Source organism: Mustela lutreola, chromosome 15, assembly GCF_030435805.1.
Source record: "Mustela lutreola isolate mMusLut2 chromosome 15, mMusLut2.pri, whole genome shotgun sequence".
Classification (NCBI taxonomy): Eukaryota; Metazoa; Chordata; class Mammalia; order Carnivora; family Mustelidae; genus Mustela; species Mustela lutreola.
Genome location: NC_081304.1, coordinates 59,542,162 through 59,567,371, shown reverse-complemented (window position 1 = coordinate 59,567,371; position 25,210 = coordinate 59,542,162). Strand labels below are relative to the sequence as shown.

The 25,210-nt window shown below is 56.5% G+C and overlaps 2 protein-coding genes across 3 annotated transcripts; one reads left to right on the top strand and one right to left on the bottom strand.

Moving 5' to 3' along the window:
- Positions 1 to 2,409: 2,409 nt before the first annotated feature.
- LOC131816525 (sterol-4-alpha-carboxylate 3-dehydrogenase, decarboxylating-like) lies at positions 2,410 to 4,135 on the bottom strand. The gene has a single exon (XM_059149339.1). The coding sequence runs from the start codon at positions 4,019 to 4,021 to the stop codon at positions 2,936 to 2,938; it is 1,086 nt and encodes a 361-aa protein (XP_059005322.1). The 5' UTR covers positions 4,022 to 4,135; the 3' UTR covers positions 2,410 to 2,935.
- A 1,452-nt stretch (positions 4,136 to 5,587) lies between these two features.
- PELP1 (proline, glutamate and leucine rich protein 1) lies at positions 5,588 to 24,678 on the top strand. 2 transcript variants are annotated; one of them, XM_059148628.1, is made up of 17 exons: positions 5,588 to 5,870; positions 12,239 to 12,303; positions 12,682 to 12,787; positions 16,878 to 17,027; positions 17,218 to 17,289; positions 20,008 to 20,094; positions 20,330 to 20,480; positions 20,601 to 20,730; positions 20,848 to 20,935; positions 21,357 to 21,445; positions 21,524 to 21,640; positions 21,744 to 21,891; positions 22,035 to 22,194; positions 22,471 to 22,526; positions 22,659 to 22,865; positions 22,963 to 24,426; positions 24,524 to 24,678. In XM_059148628.1, the coding sequence occupies exons 1-17, from the start codon at positions 5,622 to 5,624 to the stop codon at positions 24,614 to 24,616; spliced, it is 3,432 nt and encodes a 1,143-aa protein (XP_059004611.1). In that variant the 5' UTR covers positions 5,588 to 5,621; the 3' UTR covers positions 24,617 to 24,678. The 2 variants fall into 2 exon arrangements, with proteins under 2 accessions (XP_059004611.1, XP_059004612.1); XM_059148629.1 differs by having other exon boundaries at positions 5,589 to 5,870; positions 20,035 to 20,094.
- The last annotated feature ends 532 nt before the right edge of the window (positions 24,679 to 25,210 follow it).

Genomic DNA, 25,210 nt, shown 5'->3' with positions numbered 1-25,210 from the left:
TCCCCTTCTCCCTCTGCTGTTCCCTGCTTGTATTCTCTCGCTCTCTGACAAATAAATAAATAAAATCTTTTAAAAAAATAAGGTGATTTTGGGACTGAACTGTAGTGGTCTCTGTGGCATGAAAGTTACTGTATTAAAAGGTACTAATATAAGGACAATTTTAGAGAGATGTTAAAGAAGAGTAGAAAAAAATTAAAGAGATGGGTCATATACGGGTGGGAAAACCCATCATTATAAAGATGTTGTTTCTCTGCAGATTGTGTATAAATTTGACACCATATCAAAATAACAATGGGAAGCTGGTCCAAAGGTAGTGGCTTATCTCAAGTGATGGTTCATGGTTCCAACTTCTTGTTCTACTCTTGCCCCCTTCTCTTCACTGCTGCACCTGACTAGTCTTTAAAAGTAAATGAATAGGGGACACCTGAGTGGCTCAGGTCATGGTCTGAGGGTCCCAGGATCGAGCCCCACATCAGGCTCTCTGCTCAGCGGGGAGCCTGCTTCCATCCCTCCCACCCCACCTGCCTCTGCCTACTTGTGATCTCTGTCTGTCAAATAAATAAATAAAATCTTACAAAACTAAGTAAGTGAATAACAATGGGCCTTTTTGGGGAGGGGAACTTGATTCTAAACAATCAGAAAAATCAACTCACAAGTTTAGCCAGGATAATTCTGAAAAATAAGAATAAAGCAGGCCTTTGTCTAACCTGATAATTTATTATGTTAACAATAATTAAAATAGTTATTGGTGCAATGATACGAAACAGAGCAATGAAAGGGAACAGAGGACCCCGATACAGACTCACATGGTAGTATTTCTAGTCGACAGAGAAAGAACGGCATATTCACTGAGCTGGGTTGAGACAGTCGGCTATTCATTTGGGAGAAAAGAAGTGATGTCTCCATCTCATGCCTTAAACAAAATACATTCCAGATGGGTTAAAGCTCTAAATGCATGGAATAGAACTATAGAAGGATTAGGAGAAAAACAGGAAAATATTTTTATAACCTTGGAGCTTAGGAAAAGCTTACTAAGACATCAAACCCCAGGGCTATAAGTAACACCAGGATACACTTTACCATGTGCCAAAACACTGTTCCAAGCATTTTACAAATATCAGGTCATTCAGTACTCACAGCTCTATGCATTAGGGTTTTATGATCACCCCCCACTTTACAAATGAGGAAGTGGGGGTACAGTTAAGAAACTCAAAGACTCATACAGCTAGCAAGAGGCAAAGCTGGGGTCCGAACCCAGCGGTCTAGCTCAGAGTCTGTGGCTTTTATTGAAATGCCCTACCTCTAGAGGACTAAGAGATTAAAATAAATAAAATGACAAATTGGAAGAAGCCTCTTGCAAAGGGGCAACACATAATAATCAAGAATAACTCCGGGGGCACCTGGGTGGCTCAGTCCTTAAGCATCTGCCTTTGGCTCAGGTCATGATCTCAGGGTCCTGGGCTCTCTGCTGAGCAAGGAGTTTGCTTCCCCCCCACCCCCTGCCTGCTTATGATCTGTCAAATAAATAAATAAAATCTTAAAAAAAAAAAACACACTCCCCACATCTCTGAAGAGTTCCTACACAGTAATAAACCTTGTTATTGGGATTATGCATAAAGCACAGTTTCATATGATTGGGGGGTAGGTGTTAAGGCAATCTTCCTAGAAGGCACTTTGCCAGAGTAGGCTTTCTCTTTCATCCAACTTTCATTTTATTCACTCAACAAATATGTATCGAGCACTTTTTTTTTTTTTTTTCTGGGAAGAAACCGGGTTCTTTTATTTATTAATTTCTTTTCAGTGTAACAGTATTCATTGTTTTTGCACCACACCCAGTGCTCCATGCAACCCGTGCCCTCTCCAAGACCCACCACCTGGTTCCCCCAACCTCCCACCCCCCGTGAAACCAGGTTCTGTAAGCAGAACGTCACCAGAAAATAGAGACCACCGCATCTTGTGTGCTTTGCCTCTTGGAAACTGGCCGGAAGGGGTCTATGAGCATGAGCTGCAGAGAATTTGTCCTTTCTGCATCATCTCATGGACTTTCTGCCCAAACGCCAGTGGCTCACTGTCACCCAGCCCCATGCCCCATGTTAGAAGAGCTACACAGCAGAAACGGCAAGCCACTAGGGCACACTGCCTTGCAACTAAAAGGGACAACGGGTCTCTGCTGATAAAGAGATGTGTGGGGGCACCTGCGTGACTCAATCGGTTAAACGTCTGCCTTTGGGTCAGGACATGATCCTGAGGTCCCGGGATCGAGCCCCACAACGGGCTCCCTGCTCAGCAGAGAGTCTGCTTCCTCCTTTGCCTGCCACTAGCCCTGCGTGAGCTCTCCCTCCCTCTTGCACCTGCTGGCAAATAAGTGGATAAAATCTTTAAAAAAAAAAAAAAAGAGAGAGAGAGACGTGTCCACGAAAGAGTGTTTTATGAAAGAACAATGGAGGCAGGCACACCAGCTGTACTGGGCAGAGAACTCGGTCATTTCCCGCTAGGGCCTGATGGGGTGAGGGGTGACAATTATTTAAGCTTTTAAAAAGTGTTTGCTTTACATTCTGCATCTCTCTTAAAGTTTCACCATGTGTTGGAATCTCCTGCTTTCCTTCTGTGGCTTCTACTCTAGTACTGCGTTGCACGGAAGTAAATCTAGTTTCCCAACATCGATTAGCAAATGGATTGTTGTTCCCCTACAGCTTCGATTACGTATAAGGACGCTGGAATGCTAAGTAACCTGGCGGGTGTGGGGGGAGGGCGACATGGACAGAACACCAAACAGCAGAATATGAAGCTGCCTGCTTTAAGAAATTCCAGTCCAATCTGACAACGGGGGAAATGCCAGCTGTTTCCTCCACCCTTGAAGGATGTTAGTTTGCGGGTCCACAGAGGAGTTGGTGGCTGGGGAATGCACTGAGACGGGCCCAGTCTCCAGGCTGCATCAGTCGACCTTCCGCAGGTAACGAAAACTCTGCACGGTCCTTTCTATGGTGTCATCCATGCTAACCAGTGGCCGGTAGCCCATGAGCCGTTTGGCTCTCTCACAGCTGTAATAGTGGAATGTGCCGGCCAGTGCGACACGCATGGGTGTGAAAGTGGGCTGGAGCTGGATGACGGGACGCATCACCATCACCAGGAGGGCCAGCAAGAGGGCCAGGTAGTAGGCCACCCAGTAGGGGATGTGGTACTTGGGGGCCTCGTAGTTGAGGCCTGTCAGGATGCGGGACAGGAATGTCCAGAAAGGGATGGGTTCGTCATTGGTGATGTGAAATGCCTTCCCACTCCCAGCTGCATCTCGGGAGAGGTGCTCTGCAGCCAGGATGTGTCCATGTACCACGTTCTCCACAAAGGTGAAGTCCACCAAATTCTCCCCGTTTCCGATCATGAACTTCATCTTGCCCTTCCTGGCTGCCTCGATGAGGATGGGCACCAACTGGGGGTCCCTTGGGCCAAAAATGCCATGAGGGCGAATGGCCATGGTTAAGAAATTCCCCTCGGGATCATTGGCACCCAGGACTTCTCTCTCCTGTAAGATTTTTGTCTCCGTGTAATAGTCAATGGGTCTCACAGCGTAAGGGAGGTCTTCAGTTCCATTCTTGATGTTGACACCCTCAAAAATGACACTGGCACTGCTGGTTAAAATGAGTTTCTGAACCCCAGCTGCTTTACAAGTTTCAATGACATTCTTGGTGCCAATGTAATTCACTCTATAAAAGAGTTCCTTGTTGTTACTGGATGGTGGGGGTGATGCACAGTGGAAAACTGTGCTTACACCTTTCAGAACTGGGTACAGATCCTGTTGGCTGCAGAGGTCTCCCAGGAAGAACTGCACCCGGGGATTGTCGAACCCCTGCCGCATATCAAACACATTGACAGTGTAGCCTCTTGCCAGCAACTGCTTCACCATGTGCTGTCCCAGGAATCCAGAACCTCCGATAACTGTGCACTTAGCAGCATTGGGAATGTCTTCTGTCCAATGTGTCTGTGTGATGTGGTCTCTCATTGGCTCATCAAATGCTTGGTCCATTTCAGCTCCGAATATGGTTATGCTTGTGATGGAAGTTTTCCATCCGTGGGTGATCCCCTGCGCGACTTCGGCGTTTACACCGAAAGACCTCCGGCCTTGGCGGCCACCTTTTTCTCCCCCTGTATCGAGCACTTTTTATGGGCCAGGCACTATTCTTGGCGATAAGACTGAAGTAGTGAGGAAGAGAAGACCCCTCTCATGTATTTTAGCCAGAGGAGACAGTAAGTAAGAAATACATTGCAGGGGCACCTGGGTGGCCCAATTAGTTAAGCATCTGCCTCTGGCTCAGGTCACGAGTTTGGGGTCCTGGGAGCAAACCCCAGCTTTGGGCTCCCTGCTCAGCAGGGAGTCTGCTTCTCCCTCTCCCCCCTCTCGGCTTGTGTTTTCTCTCTTTTAAAAAAATTAAATACACTTGAGGTAGTGTTATGAGCTATTTAAAAAAAATAAGCAGGGTGACTGGTAAAGGATGAAGGGGTTTGGCGTGGGGGCTACTTAAAAAAGGAGCCCTCTTTGAGGATGGCAAGATGGTATCAGAGCTTGAAAGAGAAAATTATTCCAGGCAGAAGCAGCAGCATGTGCAAAGGTTCTGCGGTGGGAGCGGGCTTGCTGGAGGATAGAAAGGCTAGTTCGGCTCAGGGATGAGACAGCACAGGGACCGACTGAGGGTACCCGTGGTTAGCATGGAGGTCGGAGAGGCGCGACGCCTCAGATCCCAAGGATTCTAGGAGCCCGGGTGGGAGGGCGGGATTTCAGTCACCTCTTGGGAAGCCAGCGAAGGGCTTTACGCAGGGAGTGGGATTATATTTATATACATATATTCTATAGTTACTAATATTAGTATTACTAACCGACTTACGTCTGAAAAGACTGGTTGCTTTGCACAGAGAGGACTGCCCAGGGGCCACAAGAGAAGCCGCGAAGAGGCCATAGGAGTGAAGGGGGGCCGGGACCAGAGGGACCCTGGAGACGGAGAAATAGAGAAAAACCCAGCCATAGGGGATTCGTGTTTGGAGAGGAAATAAGTAAGGGTGACCCTTAGCCTTGACTTTTCTTCGGGTTGTGAGGTCGCCCTCGTGCAGGACAAGCACACAGAGAGGTGTTGGAGCGTTCCGAGGCCGCACCCGGGAACCGCGGCACGGACGCAGCAGGGGTTAAAGCGCGCCCGCGGCCCAGTGGCCGGCAGCACAGAGAGGCAGCGTGGGGCGGTCGCGATGGAGGCCTCGGGGACCCAGGCGGCTCGTCTCCCTGCATGCCGGGCGCTGTCGGAGCTCGTGTTTGAGGGGTGCGCGGACCGCCGCCTGGGCATTGCCGCCGCAGCACACACGCCCCCGACCGCGGCCCCGCAGACAGCCAACCGTCCGCACCCGGGGCGCGCCAGCTGAGCCCCGGGCCGCGGGCTTCTTTTGTCCGGCCCACGTGGCCTGCCCGCGCCCCGGCCGGCCCGCCCGCGCATGCTCCCTCACGCACGGCGCGCAGAGCCCCGCCCCCGGCCGCCCAGTGCGCAGGGCCGCGGCCCCCTCCTCACGCCCCCTCCCCACCAGACGCCCGTCGCGGTGCGTTTGCGTCATCGCGCCACGCCACCATCGGAGCCCGGGCGAAGATGGCGGCAGCCGTTCTTAGCGGGCCCTCGGCGGGCTCCGCGGCCGGGGTGCCCGGCGGGACGGGGGGTCTGTCGGCGGTGGGCTCGGGCCCGCGTCTCCGCCTGCTGCTTCTGGAGAGCGTGTCCGGGCTGCTGCAGCCGCGCGCGGGGGGCGCCGTGGCGCCCGTGCATCCCCCGGTGCGCTCGGCCCCGCACTTGCCCGGGCTCATGTGCCTCCTGCGACTGCATGGGACGGTGGGCGGGGCCCAGGTGAGTGCGGCCCGCGTGCCCGCGGCCCTGCCCGGGAGCCGGCGCCGCTGCGGGGCCGCGGGGCGCGGGGGGCGGCGGGGAGGGCGGGCTGGAAGGGCTGGGGGCTTCTGCCGGAGCCCGTGTCGGTCTGGGCGATGTTCACGCCGTCGGCGGAAACTCCGGGGCGAGAGGAGGGGCCTCGCTGCTCCGCCGCTGGGCTGTTGGTAGTCGCTCGGGACTGTGGGTTCGAGTCCAGGCCCCGCCGCTCAGCTGCACCATCTTCCCTCTTCCCTTCGCGGTCTGGTTGTGGGATTGTTCCGACCGAGTGAACGGACGTGGACGACGAATGTTGACCGAGGTCCTCCCGAGCCGGAGCCTCGGGCGCTCCACTCTCAGATGCGGTGGCGCTGAATACAGTGTCTGGAAACAGCGAGAGTGGCGTGGCCGGGACTCCTCGCCTGACCCCGAGGTTTTCCTGAGGCGTTGGAGCTTAAGCCGAGATCCTCCCCCGTCCCCGGAAGAGCAGGGGGTTGGCTAGGGAAAGTAAATGGGAGAAGTCCACGTGGGAAGGTCCCGTGGCAGGAGGGGCATCGCGTATGGGGCTGGGAGGCCATGGGGACCAGCGTGGGCACAGTGAGGCTGGTGCGGTGCGGGGCAGAGCCTTGTAGACTGGCTTAGAAGGGGTCCTTCAAAGGACCCGCAAACTAGGAACCCAGATGTCCACCAAAACACGTTCCTGCTCCCATGCCTTCCTCATGTTCAGTCCTGTTGATTTTATTACCCAAGTAGCTTTCAGATCTGTCCACTCCTTTCCATATCCTTCCTGGCATGTTCCAGTGTTAGCTTGAACTCCGCTCTCTCCTGCAGGTGAAGGCACTGCCTGTAGAAAGGCATAGTGTGTCCAACCCCGCGTCTAAGGGTGGGTGCTCCTTTCATATCCACTGCCATCGTCCTCGCTTCGGCCCTCCCCAAATTCTACCCACCTCTCAAGATCCATATACATGAGTTCTTCCTTGTCCCATCTTTGTTCCTCGGACCTTGCCAGCACCCTGCTTCCTTCCAGCAGGAGGGTTGTCTCAACCTTGGATAGTTCTTTGGTCTGAGTCCCAGATTTATCAGGGACGGTCTCATCGCTGACACTGACGTTACTCCCCACCATTGAGGGTGACAGAACTGTACCTCTGCTACTCAGCCCACTTCTCCCACCTTCTAATCCACGTGTGTTTCTGAAACGTTGTCTCTTCTGCCTATACACCTGTGGTTTCTTTCCTTGTCCCAAGTTTTGCCTTCTCCCTCAAGACAAGTCCGTGAACCCAATGTCTTATTTTCCCCAAGTGTCTAAAGCCTGGCAGAATTTCGAGCAAAGCTAAAGGTGGTGTGGGAATCTAGGCTCCCCCTTTAATATTGTCCGCGCCACATTCTGGGGCATAGCCTGCCTTTTTTCTTGCTAACATCTCTTGTCCCTCGTATTGGATCCTGGGTTCGTGGGGCTCACAGTGCCACCTGGAGGGTTTGCGTCTGCCTGTTTTCATTCAAACAATACCGAGGTGCTGTTACGCAGTAGCTATTGTTCTCATCTCTGGTAGACACGTAGGCGTGGTCTTTTCCCTTGGAGAATTTCTAGTCTAATTTTTTTTTTTTTTTAAAGATTTTATTTATTTATTTGACAGAGAGAAATCACAAGTAGACAGAGAGGCAGGCAGAGAGAGAGAGAGAGGGAGGCAGGCCCCCTGCTGAGCAGAGAGCCTGATGTGGGACTCGATCCCAGGACCCTGAGATCATGACCTGAGCCGAAGGCAGTGGCTTAACCCACTGAGCCACCCAGGCGCCCTCTAGTCTAATTGAAAAGAGAAATGAAAGTAAGGAAATAGGCTTGGAGCTTATTGGAAAGACAAATAGAACCATCGATTGGGCCATCTGTTTTGGCTGAATCACTAACTCGCTTTCCTATAGGTGGCGGGAACTCAGTAGTTGCACAGTGAAACTGCCCAGTTTCTGGTATGGATTATAGCAAGACTTGTGTGCTTGCCTTGGTCTTGTGGCATTTCACTCGTTTCTCTCATGGCACCTGGAGTGAGCTTGCTCCAGGAAAACGCTGATGGCGTTTGCCGGGTTTACAATCCTCTCTAGCTGGGTTTTCTTGACTTTGGGCCTTTGCACTGTTCTCCACTTGGGGTCCCTCCCCGTGCTGCTGCCCTGCTCCCTGGAAAAATCTTTTCAGTTCTGTGCTTTTCACTGCCTTTGGGAAACCCTTCCAAACCTTTACCTGTGATTAGCTGTCCTTTCTTACAACATAGTGAAATGATACATTTATTCATTTCACATGTTTATATAACCTTCTTCCCTCACCAAACAGCTAGGCTTTGATTTGCTCTATTTTGTGTGTAATGAAAAAAGATGGAACTCGGGGCACCTGGGTGGCTCAGTGGGTTCAGCTTCTGCCTTGGGCTCAGGTCATGGTCTCAGGGTCCTGAGATCGAGCCCCACATCAGGCTCTCTGCTCAGCAGGGAGCCTGCTTCCCCCTCTCTCTCTCTGCCTTTCTGCCTACTTGTGATATCTCTTATTCTGTTAAATAAATAAATAAAATATAAAAAAAAAGATAGAACTTACTTCAGAGTACACAAAGGTAGAGAAAATAGTATTTTGAGGGATGCCTGGGTGGCTCAGGTCATGCTTCTTGGGTTCTGGGATAGAGTCCTGCATTGGTCGGACTCCCTGCTCAGCCGGGAGCCTGCCTCCTCTCGGCCTCTTGTGCTCACTCTCTCTGTCAAATAAATAAATAAAATCTTTTAAAAAAACAGTATTTTGAACCATCCCACCCTATGCTGTCCCCATCACCCAAATTTAACAATGGATGTTTTACCAAATGGTTTCATGCCCACCGTCCCAACTCTGCTCCCCTCCCCCAGCTTTTTAAAGCAAATCCCACATCTCATTTCGCTTGTAACTGCGTGTTCTTAGAAGGATGGAATGTCTTATTCTGCTTTTATTCCCAGGGCTTTGTACTGTTCTGTGCCCTAGTCAGTAGCTTAAAAATATCAATAAAAGGGGCACCTGCTGGCTCAGTCCGTAGAGCAGGTAACTCTTGATCTCAGGGTCATGAGTTCAAGCCCCATGCTGGGCATCGAGTCGACGTAAAAAAAAAAAAAAAGTATATCAATAAAATGACAACATTCTTTTGCTGAAAACCGCACAGTAATCCCTACCTTGTGTGGCCTCTGCTGACCTGATTTCATCTCACACCGCCCCCTCTCTGTGTGGACCCCGCTCCAGCCGCCCAAGCTCACCTTGTTTCTGGAGTTGCTGGGACCCTTGCTCACCAGCTCCTGGGCGCTTCTCTGGGAAACTCGGGAAGCTCGTGGAGGGTGACTTCCCACTTAAGTCTCAGCTTCTGTGTGCCTGTTTCACAGGAGTCTTTCCTGACCACTGCGCCCCAGTCCGCCCTGACACAGACGTTCTCTCATTGTCCTGTTCGGTTTTCTTCCCAGCATTGATCACCACTGGAAAGAAATAAACCTATGTCTTATCTGTTACATTCTTTGTTCTCTTCTTACCCAGTTTAAGCTCCACTATAATCCCTTTGCTGCCCCTCCCATCATTGTACTTGCCGCCCGTACCTCCTCTGAGGTGAATTTAACTGTTCATTCTCTGCCTGCTCCTGCGTAGCCCAGCGTGGCTTCAGGACAGGTGTCCTTGCGGACTGTCACTTAGCACTCACGGCCGTCATTGTCTACAGTGGACCCTAGTGTCGCCCTAGTCCCACCACGTTTCCACTTCCTCAGACAGCCTCTAACTGCCTCTGTGCACCCTCCCGCTTAGATGTTCACCTGCATCCCGTCTCACTGAGAAGGTAGAAGCCGTTGGATGGGTGGCCCTTTGGGTTCCCGCCGGTTTCACTAAGTCTGTGGCCATACGCTCTGCCTTCCCTCCCACACTGAGGGGTGAGCTGCTCCATGCCCCTGTCCCCCAACTTCACTAGCTCTCCCCACTGTTGGAGCATTTCATCCTGCACTGCCCCGAACAGCTTTAACACGCCCCTCCCCGGCCCCACTGTCTCCTGCCCCATTTCTCTTCTTGGCAAGACTCCTCAGAAGAATTGTACTTGATGTTCACAGTTCTCTTGTTTCTTCTTCTTCTTTTTTTTTTTTTTAAATACCATTGCCGGGGCGCCTGGGTGGCTCAGTGGGTTAAGCCTCTGCTTTCAGCTCTGGTCATGATCTCAGGGTCCTGGGATCGAGTGCCACATCAGGCTCTCTGCTCAGCAGGGAGCCTGCTTCCCCCTCCCTTTCTGCCTACCTCTCTGCCTACTTGTGATCTCTGTCTGTCAAATAAATAATAAATAAATCTTTAAAAAAAATACCATTGATTTAAAATAACTTAAAGTTTATGCAAAATTTGAAATAATTAAAGTAATCCCCATAGACCCTTCACCCCGATGCCCTACATGTCAACATTTTATTTTATTTGCTTATGTTTAAAAGATTTATTTACATATTTTAGAGGGCAAGGGAGGGAGAGGGACCAGCAGGCTCCCAGCTGGAGATCCTGACCTGAGCTGAAACCCAGAGTCGATGCCTTAACCTGCAGTTCCCCTCTTTGCTGTCCTGTTGCGGATGCGTGGAGCCAGTCAGCCATCGCTGTGGTCAATCTCATGTATTTATTTTGATTACTGTTATTTTTAAAGGTTTAATTTTTTAAGTAATTTCTACACCTCACGCAGGGCTGGAGCTTGCAGCCCGGAGGTCAAGAGTTGTGTGCTCCCTTGCCCGTGGGGGCCGCGCGCCCGCCATGATGGGTATAGAATGGCTCATTCCTCCAGAAGGAAGCCCTGGGCCCCCGTGGTCCCTTCCCGCTTCCCTACGGCTGTGCTCTACTCTTTGTCTCTCGGTTTGCCTGTCTCCACCGGCTCACGGGAACAGATTTTACACGTGGCGTTTTGGGGCTGCTTTCGTGTAGCATCACGTTTTGAATGCTCGTCCGTGTCCCAGAGCTTCATTATTATTATTATTATCATTATTATTTTATTTAATTTATTTTTTAAAGATTTTATTTATTTATATGACAGAGATCATAAGTAGGCAGAGAAGCAGGCAGAGAGAGAGAGAGGAAAGCAGGCTCTCCATGGAGCAAAGAGCCCGATGTGGGGCTCGATCCCAGGACCCCGGGATCATGACCTGAGCTGAAGGCAGAGGCTTAACCCACTGAGCCACCCAGGTGCCCCTATTATTATTATTTTTTAATATGGCCACTCACTCTTCCGTCCTGTGGGTCTGTGGTCCATCGACCGGTGCGTGGGCCCTCGGGTGGTTTTACTCTTAGGCTGTCAGGAAGGACGCTGGGAAGCGTCATGTGCGGGTCTTGGCAGAACTGGGTTCTTGGTTCTCTTAGGACTGTCCCCGGGGCGGCAAGTGCTGGGTCATGTGACCTTCGGAGATGCTGCCAGAATGTTCCGAAGTGGCTGCACCATCTTCTTTTCCTGTCGGCAGAGTATTCAGATAAGGGTGTGTCTCACTGTTCCCTTCGCTCGAGGGCGCCCCCAGAGAGGGCTTCTGTGCCTGCTGCGGGGAGGCCCGACCTCCCTCCCCCATGCCAGGTGCTCGGCTCCTTCCCGAGTCTGCTTTAGGCTGCCCCATGGCCCTTGGCGCCATCCCACTCATTAGTGTTGGGTCGTTCGTGTATTTTCTGCCATGTGCATCTAGCACACACGCTCCCCAGCACCTAGAGCAACGTCGCATGTGAGGTTAACCTTGAATACGTATTGACTGAAGAAGCGAGTCAACATTTTCGTCGTGAGAGCGGGGACCTTGTTGATTTTGTCTGGCTCTGGACCCCTTCATCCGTTGCCGTGTGTCCCGTGTGTGTTGGGAGAATGAGTGATGGGCACGGTTAGGGGGGCCCAGGGGTCATGCGAGGAGCTCGGCCTTCCGCGGGGCAGCAGGGTACTCTTGGGAGGCCTGGGAGGAAACCTGTTTCAGGGCCCCCAGAATGTGCGGGAAGGAGGCTCTGGCTGACTGGGTCGGTGTTGGCATTGGCTAACGGCTCTGAGGAGGCCGGGAACAGGATGAGGAGGGTTTGGGGGTGAAGGCCGAGGGTAACAGATGGGGTCAGCATCTGTCTAGCAAGTGTGTGTGGCATCTGCTCTGTGCTGGGTGCTGCCTGGGGACACTGAGCTGGGATGTGGGTCTTGGAGGGAGGTGGGAGAAGGGGTCAGGCAGGACGGGCCTGGAGGAAGGCCCCTGAGGTACAGGCTGCTGAGTGTCAGCTGCTGGAAATGGGGCCTTGGGGCTCAGGGGAGGCTCCACAGGTGTGGGCAGGGAAGGGCCCAGAGAAGCGCCCCCACCGACTTCAGCGTCCTGTTCCTGATTCGCTTCCCTGTTTGCTCCCCCAGAACCTGTCCGCCGTTGGGGCGCTGGTGGGTCTCAGTAACGCACGGCTCGGTTCCATCAAAACTCGGTGAGTCTTTAAGCCTCATTTTTCCAGGGGGTGGTTCCTCAAGAAGCAGGCTGTCCATCTGTCCATCCATCCATGGTCAGCACCCTGTGGACTCAAGGGGCTTCTTGTCGAGAGGGTGGAGGGTTTCCTTCTTCCCGTGGGCTCCCATGGGGTGAGCTCCGCCTGCCCCGGCCCCAGCTCATCCTACCTGGGACCACCTCCATTCCCAGCGTCTTCGCTGCTCGCATCTCACCAGAGCCCTCCAGGCATTTCGGGAGTCGGAAAGCACTGAGGGTCTGGAAGGGGCATATGCTCTGGCCCCTGGTGCACCAGCGTGGTGACTGGTGTTCTCGGGAGCGTGGCTGCCGCTGTGGGCTGTCACTGGCTGCTTCCCTGCAGGTTTGAGGGCCTGTGTCTGCTGTCCCTGCTGGTGGGAGAGAGCCCCACGGAGATGTTCCAGCAGCACTGCGTGTCCTGGCTCCGGAGCATTCAGCAGGTGCTGCAGGTAAGGGGTCCTGCCCCCGCCAGGACAGGGGCAGGAGAGGCAGGGTCCTGACAGCAGGGAGCACGAGCGTCAGGTGTAAACATGGTAGTAAACTTTCTGATGTTTTTATCCAGGGGGTGTTTTGATTCATTTGACCTTCACACACTGGAACCACTGATGGATTTCACTTCCTCGCTAGCTTTTCTAACAAGCGATATCGCGAAAGTTCCTTTTTCCGGGTGTTTTATTTTTATGTATTATTTGCTTGGGTGTTTTTTTGTTTTGTTTTGTTTTTTGTCTTTTTTTGCTGCTCCCTTTTCCTCTTTCAGCATTTTCAGTTTTTTTCTAACCTGCTTTGATGATCTCCCCACTTCATTCTTGCGCAAGCACATTCTGAGCACGGGGGCTGAGTGGTCCACGGGGGCTGGGTGGGGGCACCGTGGTCGGGTGACCCTGGCCCCCGCTGGCATGGTTCTCAGAGTCTAGCACAGGGCTTTGAGGGACTTTCCAAGAAGTAAATGTCTGCAGGAAATAAAGAAAAACAACACAGCATAATTTTACTCAGAAAATGCAGCATGTGAACCATGCCCAGTTAGCTGGTACTCACGTTTCCAGAGCATGTGTTCAGAGCAGGTCAGTAAATTGCACTTACCTGACAGCCGCCGTGGAAATCCGTAAATCTGTGTACCGGCGGGAGACGTGGTGCAGTCCTCCCGTCTGAATTCCCCCATGGTCAGAGCCTTGTCCTCCACACGGCCCTGGCAGTTCGTCGTCCTTCATTTGTGTGACTGCAAGCGTGTGTGATGGCGTTCGGATTGCAGCCAGGTTTGATCAGTCTCTGAATTTTTAAGCTACTGAGAACAACTTCAGGGGGTTGTACCGAGTAGGTGCTGAAGGCCTCAGTATGACAGGAGTCTGTCTGTCCAGTAATTCTCTAAATACACTGCTGACTGTGTGATCAAAGGCCGTGTTTTGTCTCTGGCCAAACCTTTTTTTTTTTTTTTTTTTTAAGATTTTATTTATTTGGGACGCCTGGGTGGCTCAGTTGGTTAAGCAGCTGCCTTCGGCTCAGGTCATGATCCCAGCGTCCTGGGATCGAGTCCCACATCGGGCTCCTTGCTCCGCAGGGAGCCTGCTTCTCCCTCTGCCTCTGCCTTCCACTCTGTCTGCCTGTGCTCGCTTTCACTCTCTCTCTCTCTGACAAATAAATAAATAAAATCTTTAAAAAAAAAAAAAAAAAAAAAAAAAGATTTTATTTATTTATTTGACAGAGATCACAAGTAGGCAGAGAGGCAGACAGAGAGAGAGAGAGGAGGAAGCAGGCTCCCCGCCGAGCAGAGAGCCCAATCCGGGGACCCTGGGATCATGACCTGAACCGAAGGCAGAGGCTTTAACCCACTGAGCCACTCAGGTGTCCCTCTGGCCAAACCTTCTTTAGGAAAATTTTCATCGTTCAAGTGCGGCTGACATGCAGGGTTGTGTTCGTTTTGGTGTGCCCACCGTGGCTTGAGGGTTTCTGTGCTCTTCTCCGGGGTGTAGATAGGAAGTGTTCTGGCTTTGCAAACCACGTATGCTTTTTGTTGCATTTTCTTTCTTTTTTTCCTTTCCAACTGTTTAAAAATATAAAACTCCTGTTCTAGCTTGTGGGCCGTGCGAAAATAGGCTGTACAGACCATACAGTTGCTAATGCCTTTTGTAGCGGGAGAGGCTTTTCTAGAATAATCGCACAGCTGGGGGCCCGGCCAGCCCGTCAGGAGAGTGTGTGACTCCACTCGGGGCATGCTGTCTGGCCTGGTGGGGCGTGGAGCGGCTTACAGACAGAAGGGAAGGCGCCCTGGGTGTGGCGCAGCATGCCGCCCGGGACGTGGGTGAAGAGCACAGTCTCTGTGGACCAGTGGTTCATGGAGGGCTTCTCTGAGCTGATGGGGCTAAGAACGTGTTGATAAGTGTGCAAAAGCCCCGAGAGGACAGGAGTTTGGCCCAGTTGGAGAATTACCAGCAAGCTGGTGTGGCCGAGTGTGGTTGATGAGATGCCACTGGGGACGGGGGGTAGGGAGGGATGTCGGGACCGAACAACGTGTGGGGGCCTGGGGCATGTTAGGGAGCTTGGTGTTTGTTGTTGGAACACTGGGAATTCATGGAAGGTGGGTTTTGTTTCTTTTTTAGATTTTATTTACTTATTAGAGAGAGAGATTGAATATGAGTGAGGGATAAGGGCAGGGGTAGAGGGAGAAGCAGACTCCCTGCTGAGCAGGGAGCCTGACACGGGGCTTGATCCCAGGACTCAGATCATGACCTGAGCCAAAGGCAGACGCTTCACCCACGAGCCCCCCAGGTGCCCCTCATGGAAGGTTTTGAGTCGGGGTGAGGACGAGATGATGGTGGTGGTGACGTGATCAGATTCTCAGTTGGAAGTACTACCTCGGCTGCTGTTTGGAGAAAGAACTAGAAAGGAGCCAGATTGTAAGCGGAAAGACCTCGTAGAGGGGAAACCTCCTGGTAGCGTCTGCTACCAGGGAGGAGCAGAAAGGACGGGAGGAGGCTGCAGAAAGGATGAGAAGTTGAGTCCAGGAGAGGCTTAGAGGCAAAGTGGACAGGTCCTGATGGTGGAACAGGTATGTGTGAGACAACCCCGGATTTCCGAGCACCAGGACGGTCAGGCTCAGAGGGGAGGGGGGCAGCCTGGGGAGCCAGGCCTCGGCGACTCCCTTAGTGAGCATAGCCCTGAGCAGGTGTGAGCGGCAGCCCGCAGGCTCGGTGGGTTTGGGGGGCAGTGGAAGCTCAGGTGAGGGTGTACTCGGGCACTTCCACGGACAGCGTGGGAAGACGCGCCCCCCCCGGACACGGCCAGGTAGCGGAGGGGAGCCAACAGGACGGGGCACTGCACCACAGACGGCATGGCAGGGCTGTGGGTTGGGTGGCGTGGAGGGAAGGGGCAGGACCCGTGTGTGTGTCTCTGCGGCTCAGAGGTGGAGCGAGGTGTGGACGGAATGCTGGGTTTCCGATTGAGCAGCTCAGGGGTTCGGAGAGGGGCAGAGCACAGACATGGGTCGGGAGCGGGAGCACGTGGGGGAGCCAGGCAGTCCCCATGCTGGGCTCTCATGGGAGGGAATTGTGCAGTGACTTCGGGCAGGTGCGTGGGGCTGGGGAAGGGTATTTACAGAGGGGTGTTTCTCTGCGGGATTAGCGGGACAGGCGCTGGGGGACAGTCCACGCACAGGGTGACAGGATGGGGGAGAGGGCTGTGAGAATGAAGGGACGGTTTCAGGTGTGGCCGGGGACTCTTTCCCGTCCCAGGGCTTCCTTTGTCTGTGAAGGTGAGGAGGGGTGACCAGAGGGGGCATTAATGGGACCAAAATGCAGTGTCAGAGGTCCCTGTTCTCACTTTCTTTTTTCTAATTTCTATTTTATTTTTTAACTTGAATTCAGTTAGATAGCACACAGTATATCATTAGTTTGCAGATGTGGAGTTTGGGGTTCATCAGTGGTGTGGAACACCCAGTGCTGATCACATCATGCGCCCCCTCCATGCCCCGCACCAGTTGGCCCAGCCTTAGCCCTCCCCGAGCTTACTTGCTTACTGATGAGCTGTACTTGTTTCGTGGCTGCACGGCCTCGGGTCTGGCAGGAGGTCGGTGCCAACTCTGCTTCCCGTGTACACGTTGATTTTCCAGGGCAGTCCTAGATCCACTCTGTTTTTTCCTCCACGAGTCCAGGGTAGGTGCGAGCCAGGCCGAAGCCTACTCGGCGACATGGGGCGGCTGCGCTATGGCTGTGGCTGTCCCTGGGCGAGAAGGATGCTCCTCCGTTCCTAATGGGGGAGCGCAGTCAGGAGAACTACTTGCCATCTTCCGTTAGTCAGATCTGTAAGGCCTGGCTTTGTTTCTTCCCAGCACATTCAGGGCCTCAGATACCCGTGGTACTAAAGCCTAGACACGTGTCCTTTCTGTAGACACGCTACATCCCCGTGTCCCAGTGGGTAGTGGGTGTGTGGGCAACAGTGACAGTGCGGTGTTCCTCGGAAGCTCCATGCTGGCCTGCCCCTCCCCGGGCCACCGCCTCTTGGTGACTGCGGAGGCGAGCTCAGGAGCGTGGGGTTCGTTGCTTTTAGTCCCAGGACCCGCCCCCCACGATGGAGCTGGCCGTGGCTGTCTTGAGGGACCTGCTCCGCTATGCAGCCCAGCTGCCTACGCTCTTCCGGGACATCTCCATGAACCACCTCCCTGGCCTCCTCACCTCCCTGCTGGGCCTCAGGCCGGAGGTGAGACCCCTCCCAGCCCCCTGCCCCCAGCCCGAACAGTGCTCTCCCTCCAGCGGGTTGGAGTGCAGGGAGCAGGTGGGAGAGGGAGGAGAGGTAGGGCCGAGGACAGTGTGGCGGGGGATGGTGAGCCTGTGGGGTCCTGGGGGCGTTGGGCTCTGCGCCTCAGCCTGACTCTCTGTTCTGCCCATAGTGTGAGCTCTCAGCGCTGGAGGGCATGAAGGCCTGCATGACCTACTTTCCTCGGGCCTGTGGGTCTCTCAAAGTAAGTATTCCCCGAAAGGCCTTTTCCACCCACGTAACCCTTGCTCACTGTCTTAGCTCAGAGCCCACAGCGGAGGATTCGGAGCACCCGTCTGCCGAGCGCACGGTCCTGTCCCCGCGGCTGGCTCTCTGGGCTCACAGGGAAATTGACTTGCCGGTGCTCAGTGAAGATCGGAACCCGCGTCTGATGCCAAAGCCCTTAACCCAGACTCCTTCCCCTGTCTGCCTTGTCCGTTCTCCCATCCTGTCTCACTTGCTGCCTACGGCTCTTGCCGTTTCCTCCAGGAAGTCTTCCTGACTGACTGCTTTTCTGTATTAACACGTAGTTTCGACTAAACTATGTCATGACCTGTACGGGGTTTTTTGCTTGTGGTTTTTCTGTTTTATTTTTGTTGTTGTTTGTTTGTTTGTTTTTTTGAAGGTTTTATTTATTTGACAGAGAGACAGTGAGAGAGGGAACACAAGTGGGAGAAGCAGGGTTCCCGTGGAGCAGGGAACCTGATGTGGGGCTTGATCCCAGGATCCTGGGATCATGACCTGAGCCAAAGGCAGATGCTTAATGACTGAGCCACCCAGGCGCCCCTTTGTTTGTTTTTTTAACCAAAGTTTTACCGAGTTCTGTAAACTCTCCCTTTTTTCTAAAATGCTCTAAGGGAATTGCTTGCGTGCCGCAGGCTGGGTCCCTGTGCCTGAGCTTGCTTTTGGTCGGTGGTCAGGGCGAGGCGTTCCTGTGGGGCTTATTGGTTCAGCTCCCAGTGGGCATGTCTGTCTGCCTGCACCCCCCCCCGCCCCCACCAACCTTTGGGTTCAAACCGTTGGGGCCTCTGGGATGCCCAGTGTTCCCTGCACTGGTGTGTCTTGGTTGTCCCTATGAGCGTGGAGGAGAATTCAGCCTTGAGTTTCTGAGGCCAGGCCCGAAGTTCCAGGGCACTTTGTAGAGCTCTAAGACCTTTTCCAGATGTTGCTACAGGGCGGGATGGGTGTGCTTTTATTTTGCTAAGAATAAGGTGTCCTGTGGAGAAGGGCCATCTGCGGAGGGTTCTGGCTTTGTGGGCTGCCAGCGTGTCCGTGGGAAAATGCAAGGCTCCCGGGCGGTCTGTACCTGGAGGCTCTTGCTGTGGGGACAGGACAGGATAGGTACTGTGGGAGTGTCTGTCCTTGGCTTGGTGTGGAGGATCCCAGGGCAGCCACGGTCTCCCAGGTTCTCCCAGTCTGGGCTGCTGCGCCCCTGCCTTCTGAGGCTGGGAGGTGAGTCCGCAGGGCCTCTAACTTTCCTCGCCGAGGAGATGAGTGCTTTGTGGCCTGAGACATGGGGGCCATGTCCCATGGGCACACTGCTTGCTCGCAGGTCAGGTGGAGTGTCTTGCGGGAGCCCCCACTCCTGTGCATCTCCTAGGGTTGTGCTTTGCCGCACTTCCAGACATGGCCCGCAGCCTGCCCTGTGCCTTGCTCTCTGCAGGCGGAAGTGGGAGCAGGAGTGGACCGAGAGGGCAGGGCACTCTGGGATCAGGCCTTTGGCTGCCCTCCAGGAAATGTCCTCGGGGAAGCGGAGCAGTCAGGAGACATGTGTGCGGTTGCTGTTGGTCTGAAGCATACCGAAGCCTCCCGCATTGCTGGGAAGGTGCCCTCCAGGCACCCCCCGACCCTGGGAGTGGTTCCAGGCCTTGTACCCTGGGGTCAGCGAGAGCAGCACTTGGCTGGCTGGCTGTGAGTCCTGAAGGGTGACATGGGAAGCCCCACGCAGTTCCCGCTGCGGGGCAGGTGTGGGGGAGGTTGGGAGGCTTGGCCTCTGTCCGGAAGTGCCTCTGTGTGTCTGCAGCCCATGGTTCCTCTGTGAGTTCACCATCGTGTGCAAGATGCCCCGTACTCACTGGGTCTCTATTCCCCAGCCTGGGGTCCACGGCCTCTGTGTGCTCCCGACCATGCGTCTCCCTGCTGGTCCTACCCTGTGGGTGTCCTTCCTCTCAGCCCTGCTGGCTGCCGGCCCGCCCCCGGGGCTCACGTCTCGGGTCCTTCTGATGCCCTCTCACTTCCCCTGGAGCCGGGGGCCCCGTTTCACACCTTCCCGACTCTGATGAGAACGTGCGTTCTGAAGAGTGTGATAGAGTCTCGTGTGTCACTGTTAGCAAGTTAGATGCGGAGATCGTAGCTCTAACAGCGCCTAAAATTCCGAGTTAGTGATGTACGACGTAGACCAGTGTTTCCAGATGCCTGCGAATTAGAACCAGAGGTGGAAAGGCGTGATTTCACCTGGTGGCAGGCAGAGATGTTGCTGCCGCTGCTGGGTTCTCTCTGTCCGCGTTTGTAGTTATCTTACAGGCTAGTGAAACAGAAAATGTTTCTTGCCAGCTATGTTTGCAGGCCCCCTGGATTCTAGGTGGCTTTGCTGCGGCCAGCTGAGCGGTGTTTGCCTATGGCCAGGCTGCTCTGACCTGTGCTGACCAGCGCACCCCTGCCTGGGGCCTCTCTCCCTGGCTCACATCTTCGCCTGGTCGAAGCTGGAGGAACAGGACTGTCATTTTGCAGAAATGGGCCTGAGGGAGCCCCGTGTCTGTGGGGCGGGACCGGGAGGTGAACTGAGGACGAGGGCCGACTGTCAGCAGGTCTGCTCACAGGCTGGGCACTGCGGGTTCTGTGTCCGCAGGAGACAGAAAGCTGGGTTTCCGTTCTGCTGCTGGCAGTGGACCAGAGTGTTCCTCTCTGGCCCTTGACTCACCAGCCTCTTCCTCTCTTTCCCCCGACCCAGGGCAAGCTGGCCTCGTTTTTTCTGTCCCGGGTGGATGCCCTGAGCCCCCAGCTCCAGCAGGTAAAGGGAAGAGAGGGAGGCGGAGAGCTGGAGCAGAAGCTGGAGCTTCTGTTATCTCTTGGCTTTTCTCTCTGTTGCCGCCGTCGGATCGGGTTCTCGCTTCCCGCCTGTTTCGTGCACAAGATGCCTCGTTGTCCTTTCTGCTCCACTCTGAGCTGTCTTGGCACGTGGGGGTCGTTGGGCTGCGGGGCTGGGCCGGGGTCCCGTCTGACCGCATCCGACCTCTCTCCTGCAGCTGGCCTGCGAGTGCTACTCCAAGCTGCCCTCTCTGGGCGCCGGCTTCTCGCAGGGCCTGAAGCACACAGAGAGCTGGGAGCAGGAGCTGCGCAGCCTGCTGGCCTCCCTGCACAGCCTGCTGGGGGCCCTTTATGAGGGCGCAGAGACCGGTACGGGCCGGGGGTGGGTGGTGGGGAGGGGGAGTGGGTAGTGGGTTTCCACCTCCACAAGGAAGGCAGGAGGGGTGGACGAAGGGTGTCAGGGTGCGACGTCCTTGTGTTTCCGTGCAGCCCCCATGCAGTATGAGGGCCCTGGCGTGGAGATGCTGCTCACGCCCTCGGAGGACGGGGACGCCCATGTCCTGCTGCGGCTGCGGCAGCGCTTCTGCGGACTGGCCCGCTGCCTGGGGCTCATGCTCAGGTGTGTGGGGACCAGGTTCCGGGGCCATCCTCATCGGGACAGGGTGGAGCCGGGGGACGGGGGGCGGTCAGGCTGGGGAGCCCGCACTGAGGACTGGTCTACTCTCCTCCTCTTTAGCTCAGAGTTCGGGGCTCCCGTGTCCGTCCCTGTGCAGGAAATCCTGGATGTCATCTGCCGGGCCCTCAGCATCAGTGCCAAGAGCATCGTGAGTGGAGCTGGCGCTCTGCATGGTGTTCTCTGGCTGGACAGGGGGTGGGGGCAGTGCGGGAGCCGCCACTCCCACAGCGGCGTCTCCTGAGGCTGTCCTGGCCAGCCCCCTTTCTCTGGCCGGGTGCCACCGCGGTGCTTGTCCTGATATGTGCCCACTGGGGCACGTTGGCTCCAGTTCTCAGGACGCATCCAGCGGGTGCTTCCCCAGGGTGGGGGTGAACCTGGGGCTCAGCGGGGTCATGGCTGAGAGGTCCAGCCACGCTCCCTGTCGTCCTCTCCAGGTCTGTTTTAGAGGACGGGGTCTTTCCTGGTGGGCCAGTGGGGCGTGCGGGCCCCTTTCTGTGTGCACACATGTCTCTATGTCCCTCTCTTTCTCCGCGTGGCCGCTCCCCCACTCCTGCCGTGTTTTCCCGCAGAGCTTGCTTGGAGACGGCCCCCTGCGGCTGCTGCTTCTGCCTTCTATCCATCTGGACGCCCTGGACCTGCTGTCTGCGCTCATTCTCGCGTGAGTGGGAGAGGACGGGGTGGTTGGGAGACGAGGACGCACCGGGAGCGGAGCTCACTGTTCTTTCTTCACTCTCAGGTGTGGAGGCCGCCTCTTGCGTTTTGGGGCTCTGATCAGCCGCCTGCTTCCCCAGGTCCTCAATGCCTGGAACCTTGGTAGGGATACCCTCTCCCCAGGCCAGGAGAGGCCGTACAGGTGACCGTGAGGGCGGGCGCGTACCGGAGAGCATGGGCTGGGAGTTCCGAGGGCGTCCCCCTCATGGACTGCTCTCTGTCCCCCCCACCCCCCACCGCCATAGCACCGTGCGGGCCAAGGTATATGCCGTGCTGGAGCTGTGGGTTCAGGTGTGCGGAGCCTCAGCCGGAGTGCTGCAGGGGGGCGCCTCCGGAGAGGCCCTGCTCTCCCACCTGCTCAGCGACATCTCCCCGCCGGCCGACACCCTGAAGGTGAGTGAAGGCCCTGCTCCTGGCCCAGGACTCTTGTGCGGCACGCTTGCTGGAGTGAGCCTGCCTGCCAGACGCTGTCTCCTGCTGCCCTCCCGCCTCCTTGTTGGCCCGGGGCCGGCGACTTAATGTCTGTCCTCCACCAGCTGCGCAGCCCGCGGGGGAGCCCGGATGGGGGGCTACAGTCCGGGAAGCCCAGCGCTCCCAAGAAGCTGAAGCTGGACATGGGGGAGGCCGCGGCCCCGCCTAGCCACCGGAAGGGGGACGCCAACGCCAATAGTGACGTGTGTGCAGCTGCACTGAGAGGTGGGAGAGGCCGTGCCCTGCGGCCCTGGGCGCGGGGCAGGGTGGTGTTGGACGTGCAAGAGTCCTGCCTCGTCGGTGCTCTGGGCCCCGCTGCTGGCCCTGTAGCCTCTCGCTCGGCTCTGGCTGCGTCTCTGCTGGCCACGGCCTTGTGTACCCTGTTACAGAGGGCTGGAGTGGGGTGGTTTGCCTGCACCAGCCGAAGTGGGGGCTCAGTGTGGGCTGCGAACACCCGACCCACAGCCAGCCTGCCCTTGTGACCCCCCTCTCCTTCCCCAGGCCTCAGCCGGACCGTCCTTATGTGTGGGCCCCTCATCAAGGAAGAGACTCACAGGGTCAGTGGGTACGGGGGCGCTATTTGCATGGGGGCCACCCCCAGGGGTCAGGTGTCAGCCCTGGGAGCCAGCGCTGTGGGGGGATTGGGTGGTCTGAGCGCTGTCTCTGAGTGTGCTCCGTGTTCTTTCCAGAGACTGCACGACCTGGTCCTCCCCCTGGTCATGGGGGTCCAGCAGGGCGAGGTCCTGGGCAGCTCCCCGTATACCAGCTCCCGCTGCCGCCGGGAGCTCTACCGCCTGCTGCTGGCACTCCTGCTGGCCCCGGCTCCCCGCTGCCCGCCTCCCCTCTCCTGCGCAGTGCAAGCCTTCTCCCTTGGCCAGCGAGAGGACAGCCTTGAGGTAGCTGCCCCTTGGCCCTCCCTACCCCCTACATCTGAAGCCAGGGCCTCCCCTTCTGGTGCCTGATGCTCACACCTGCCCTTGGCCTCTTCCTCAGGTGGCATCTTTCTGCTCGGAAGCGCTGGTGACCTGTGCTGCCCTGACCCACCCCCGGGTCCCTCCCCTGCAGTCCATGGGCCCTGCCTGCCCTACGCCTGCTCCAGTCCCCCCACCTGAGGCCCCATCTCCATTCAGGGCACCCCCCTTCCATCCCCCGGGCCCCATGCCCTCGGTGGGCCCCATGCCCTCAGTAGGCCCCATGCCGTCGGCGGGTGCCATGCCCCCGACGGGCCCCTTGCCGCCAGCGGGCCCCCTGCCTCCGACACGCCCTGGACCTCCAGCCACAGCCAACCACTTAGGCCTCTCCGTCCCAGGCCTGGTGTCTGTGCCCCCCCGGCTCCATCCTGGCGCAGAGAACCATCGGGCAGGCTCCAACGAGGACCCCGTCCTCGCCCCTAGTGGCACTCCTCCACCCCCCATACCCCCGGATGAGACTTTTGGGGGCAGAGTGCCCAGGCCGGCCTTTGTCCACTATGATAAGGAGGAGGCATCCGACGTGGAGATCTCCTTGGAAAGCGACTCTGATGACAGCGTGGTGATCGTCCCCGAGGGGCTGCCTCCCCTGCCGCCCCTCCCCCCCTCGGGCTCCACACCCCCGCCTGTGGCTCCAGCCGGCCCGCCAACTGCCTCCCCTCCCGGGCCGGCCAAAGAGGAGCCCGAGGAGCTTCCCACGGCCCCGGGGCCTCTCCCGCCCCCCCCGCCCCCCCCCGTACCGGGCCCCGTGGCGCTGCCGCCTCCCCAGCTGGTCCCTGAAGGGACTCCTGGCGGCGGAGGACCCCCCGGCCTGGAGGAAGACCTGACGGTCATTAACATCAACAGCAGCGACGAGGAGGAGGAGGAGGAGGAAGAAGAGGAGGAGGAGGAGGAGGAGGAGGAGGAGGAGGAGGACTTTGAGGAAGAGGAGGAGGAGGAGGAGTATTTTGAGGAGGAAGAAGAGGAAGAAGAGGAGTTCGAGGAGGAGTTTGAGGAAGAGGAAGGAGAGTTGGAGGAGGAGGAAGAGGAGGAAGACGAGGAGGAGGAGGAGGAGCTGGAGGAGCTGGAGGAGGTGGAGTTCGGCCCCACAGGGGCACCGGCAGAGGAGAGTGGGCCCCCGCCGCCGAGCCCGCCCCCGGCGCTGCCCCCTGCCCAGTCCCCGAAGGCGCAGCCTGAGCCCGAAGGGGAGCCCGGGCTGCTGCTGGAGGTAGAGGAGCCGGGGGCCGGGGAGGGGCCGGGGGCCGAGGCTGCCCCCACGCTGGTCCCTGAGGTGCTCCCCTCCGAGGGAGAGGGTCCGCCGGACCCGGAGAGCGTCCCAGCTGGGCCACCTCCCCAGGAGCTCGAGGAAGAGGAGCCTTTGGCTCCCCCGACCCTGCTGGAGGAGGGGACTGAGAGCGGGGGTGACGAGGTGCCGGTCCCCCCCGAGACACCTGCCGTGGCAGATGTGGAGGCGGAGGCCGAGTCAGAGACGGCCGCCCTCCCCGAGAAGGTAGGCGGGCAGGGGAAGGGGCTCAGCTCTGGGACTGTCCTTTTGTGTGCCTGTGTGTGTGTGACCGTTTCCAATCTTACGTCTTTTTGCCGAAAAGGTGCAGGATGACACGGCCGCCATGCTGGCTGACTTCATCGACTGTCCCCCTGATGACGAGAAGCCACCACCGGCCCCGGAGCCCGATTCCTAATCCTCTCCTGCTCCCCTTTCGGTTTCTAATAAAGTTCTGTCGTGGGAGATCACCTGCCGCCCGCCTCTTGAACCGCTGCGTTCCTGGCCTGAAGCCCCATCGCCTGCGGGCTTCCCAAGGTACTCGTAGTGCTCCCTGTGCTTTTGCACAGCGGCCCGTGCTCCCCGGCGGCCCGACTGCCCTGCGTCATCCCACCGTCCGCCCTCGGCGCTGCTGGCGGTTGAGACCACGAGTAAGGAGCGGGGCTGCTTGTCAGAGCCTAGGATGGGTGTGTGGGAGGTCAGAGCACTGTGTGTCCCAGAGAGTGAGAGTGTGTAAATATGCGTGCTCCCGTGTCCCCAAAACCGTGGGCTGGAAACCATGTGACTGGAGGTAGACAAATGTGAAAGGTACGGAGGTATGAGCCCTGTTCCCGGGTTGGGCCTTCTTGTGACTGGATCTGCGCCCCCCCGCCCCTCCCCCCGGGAGCTGTGGCCACGGCCCAGCTGGTGTCTGGTCCTTGCAAACACGTCACGCCTCGGCCTCTTTGGGGGCTCTCGTGTGTGTGGGAGCAAGACGGGCTTCCGTCTGCTGTGGCATGAGCACAGGTCTGTC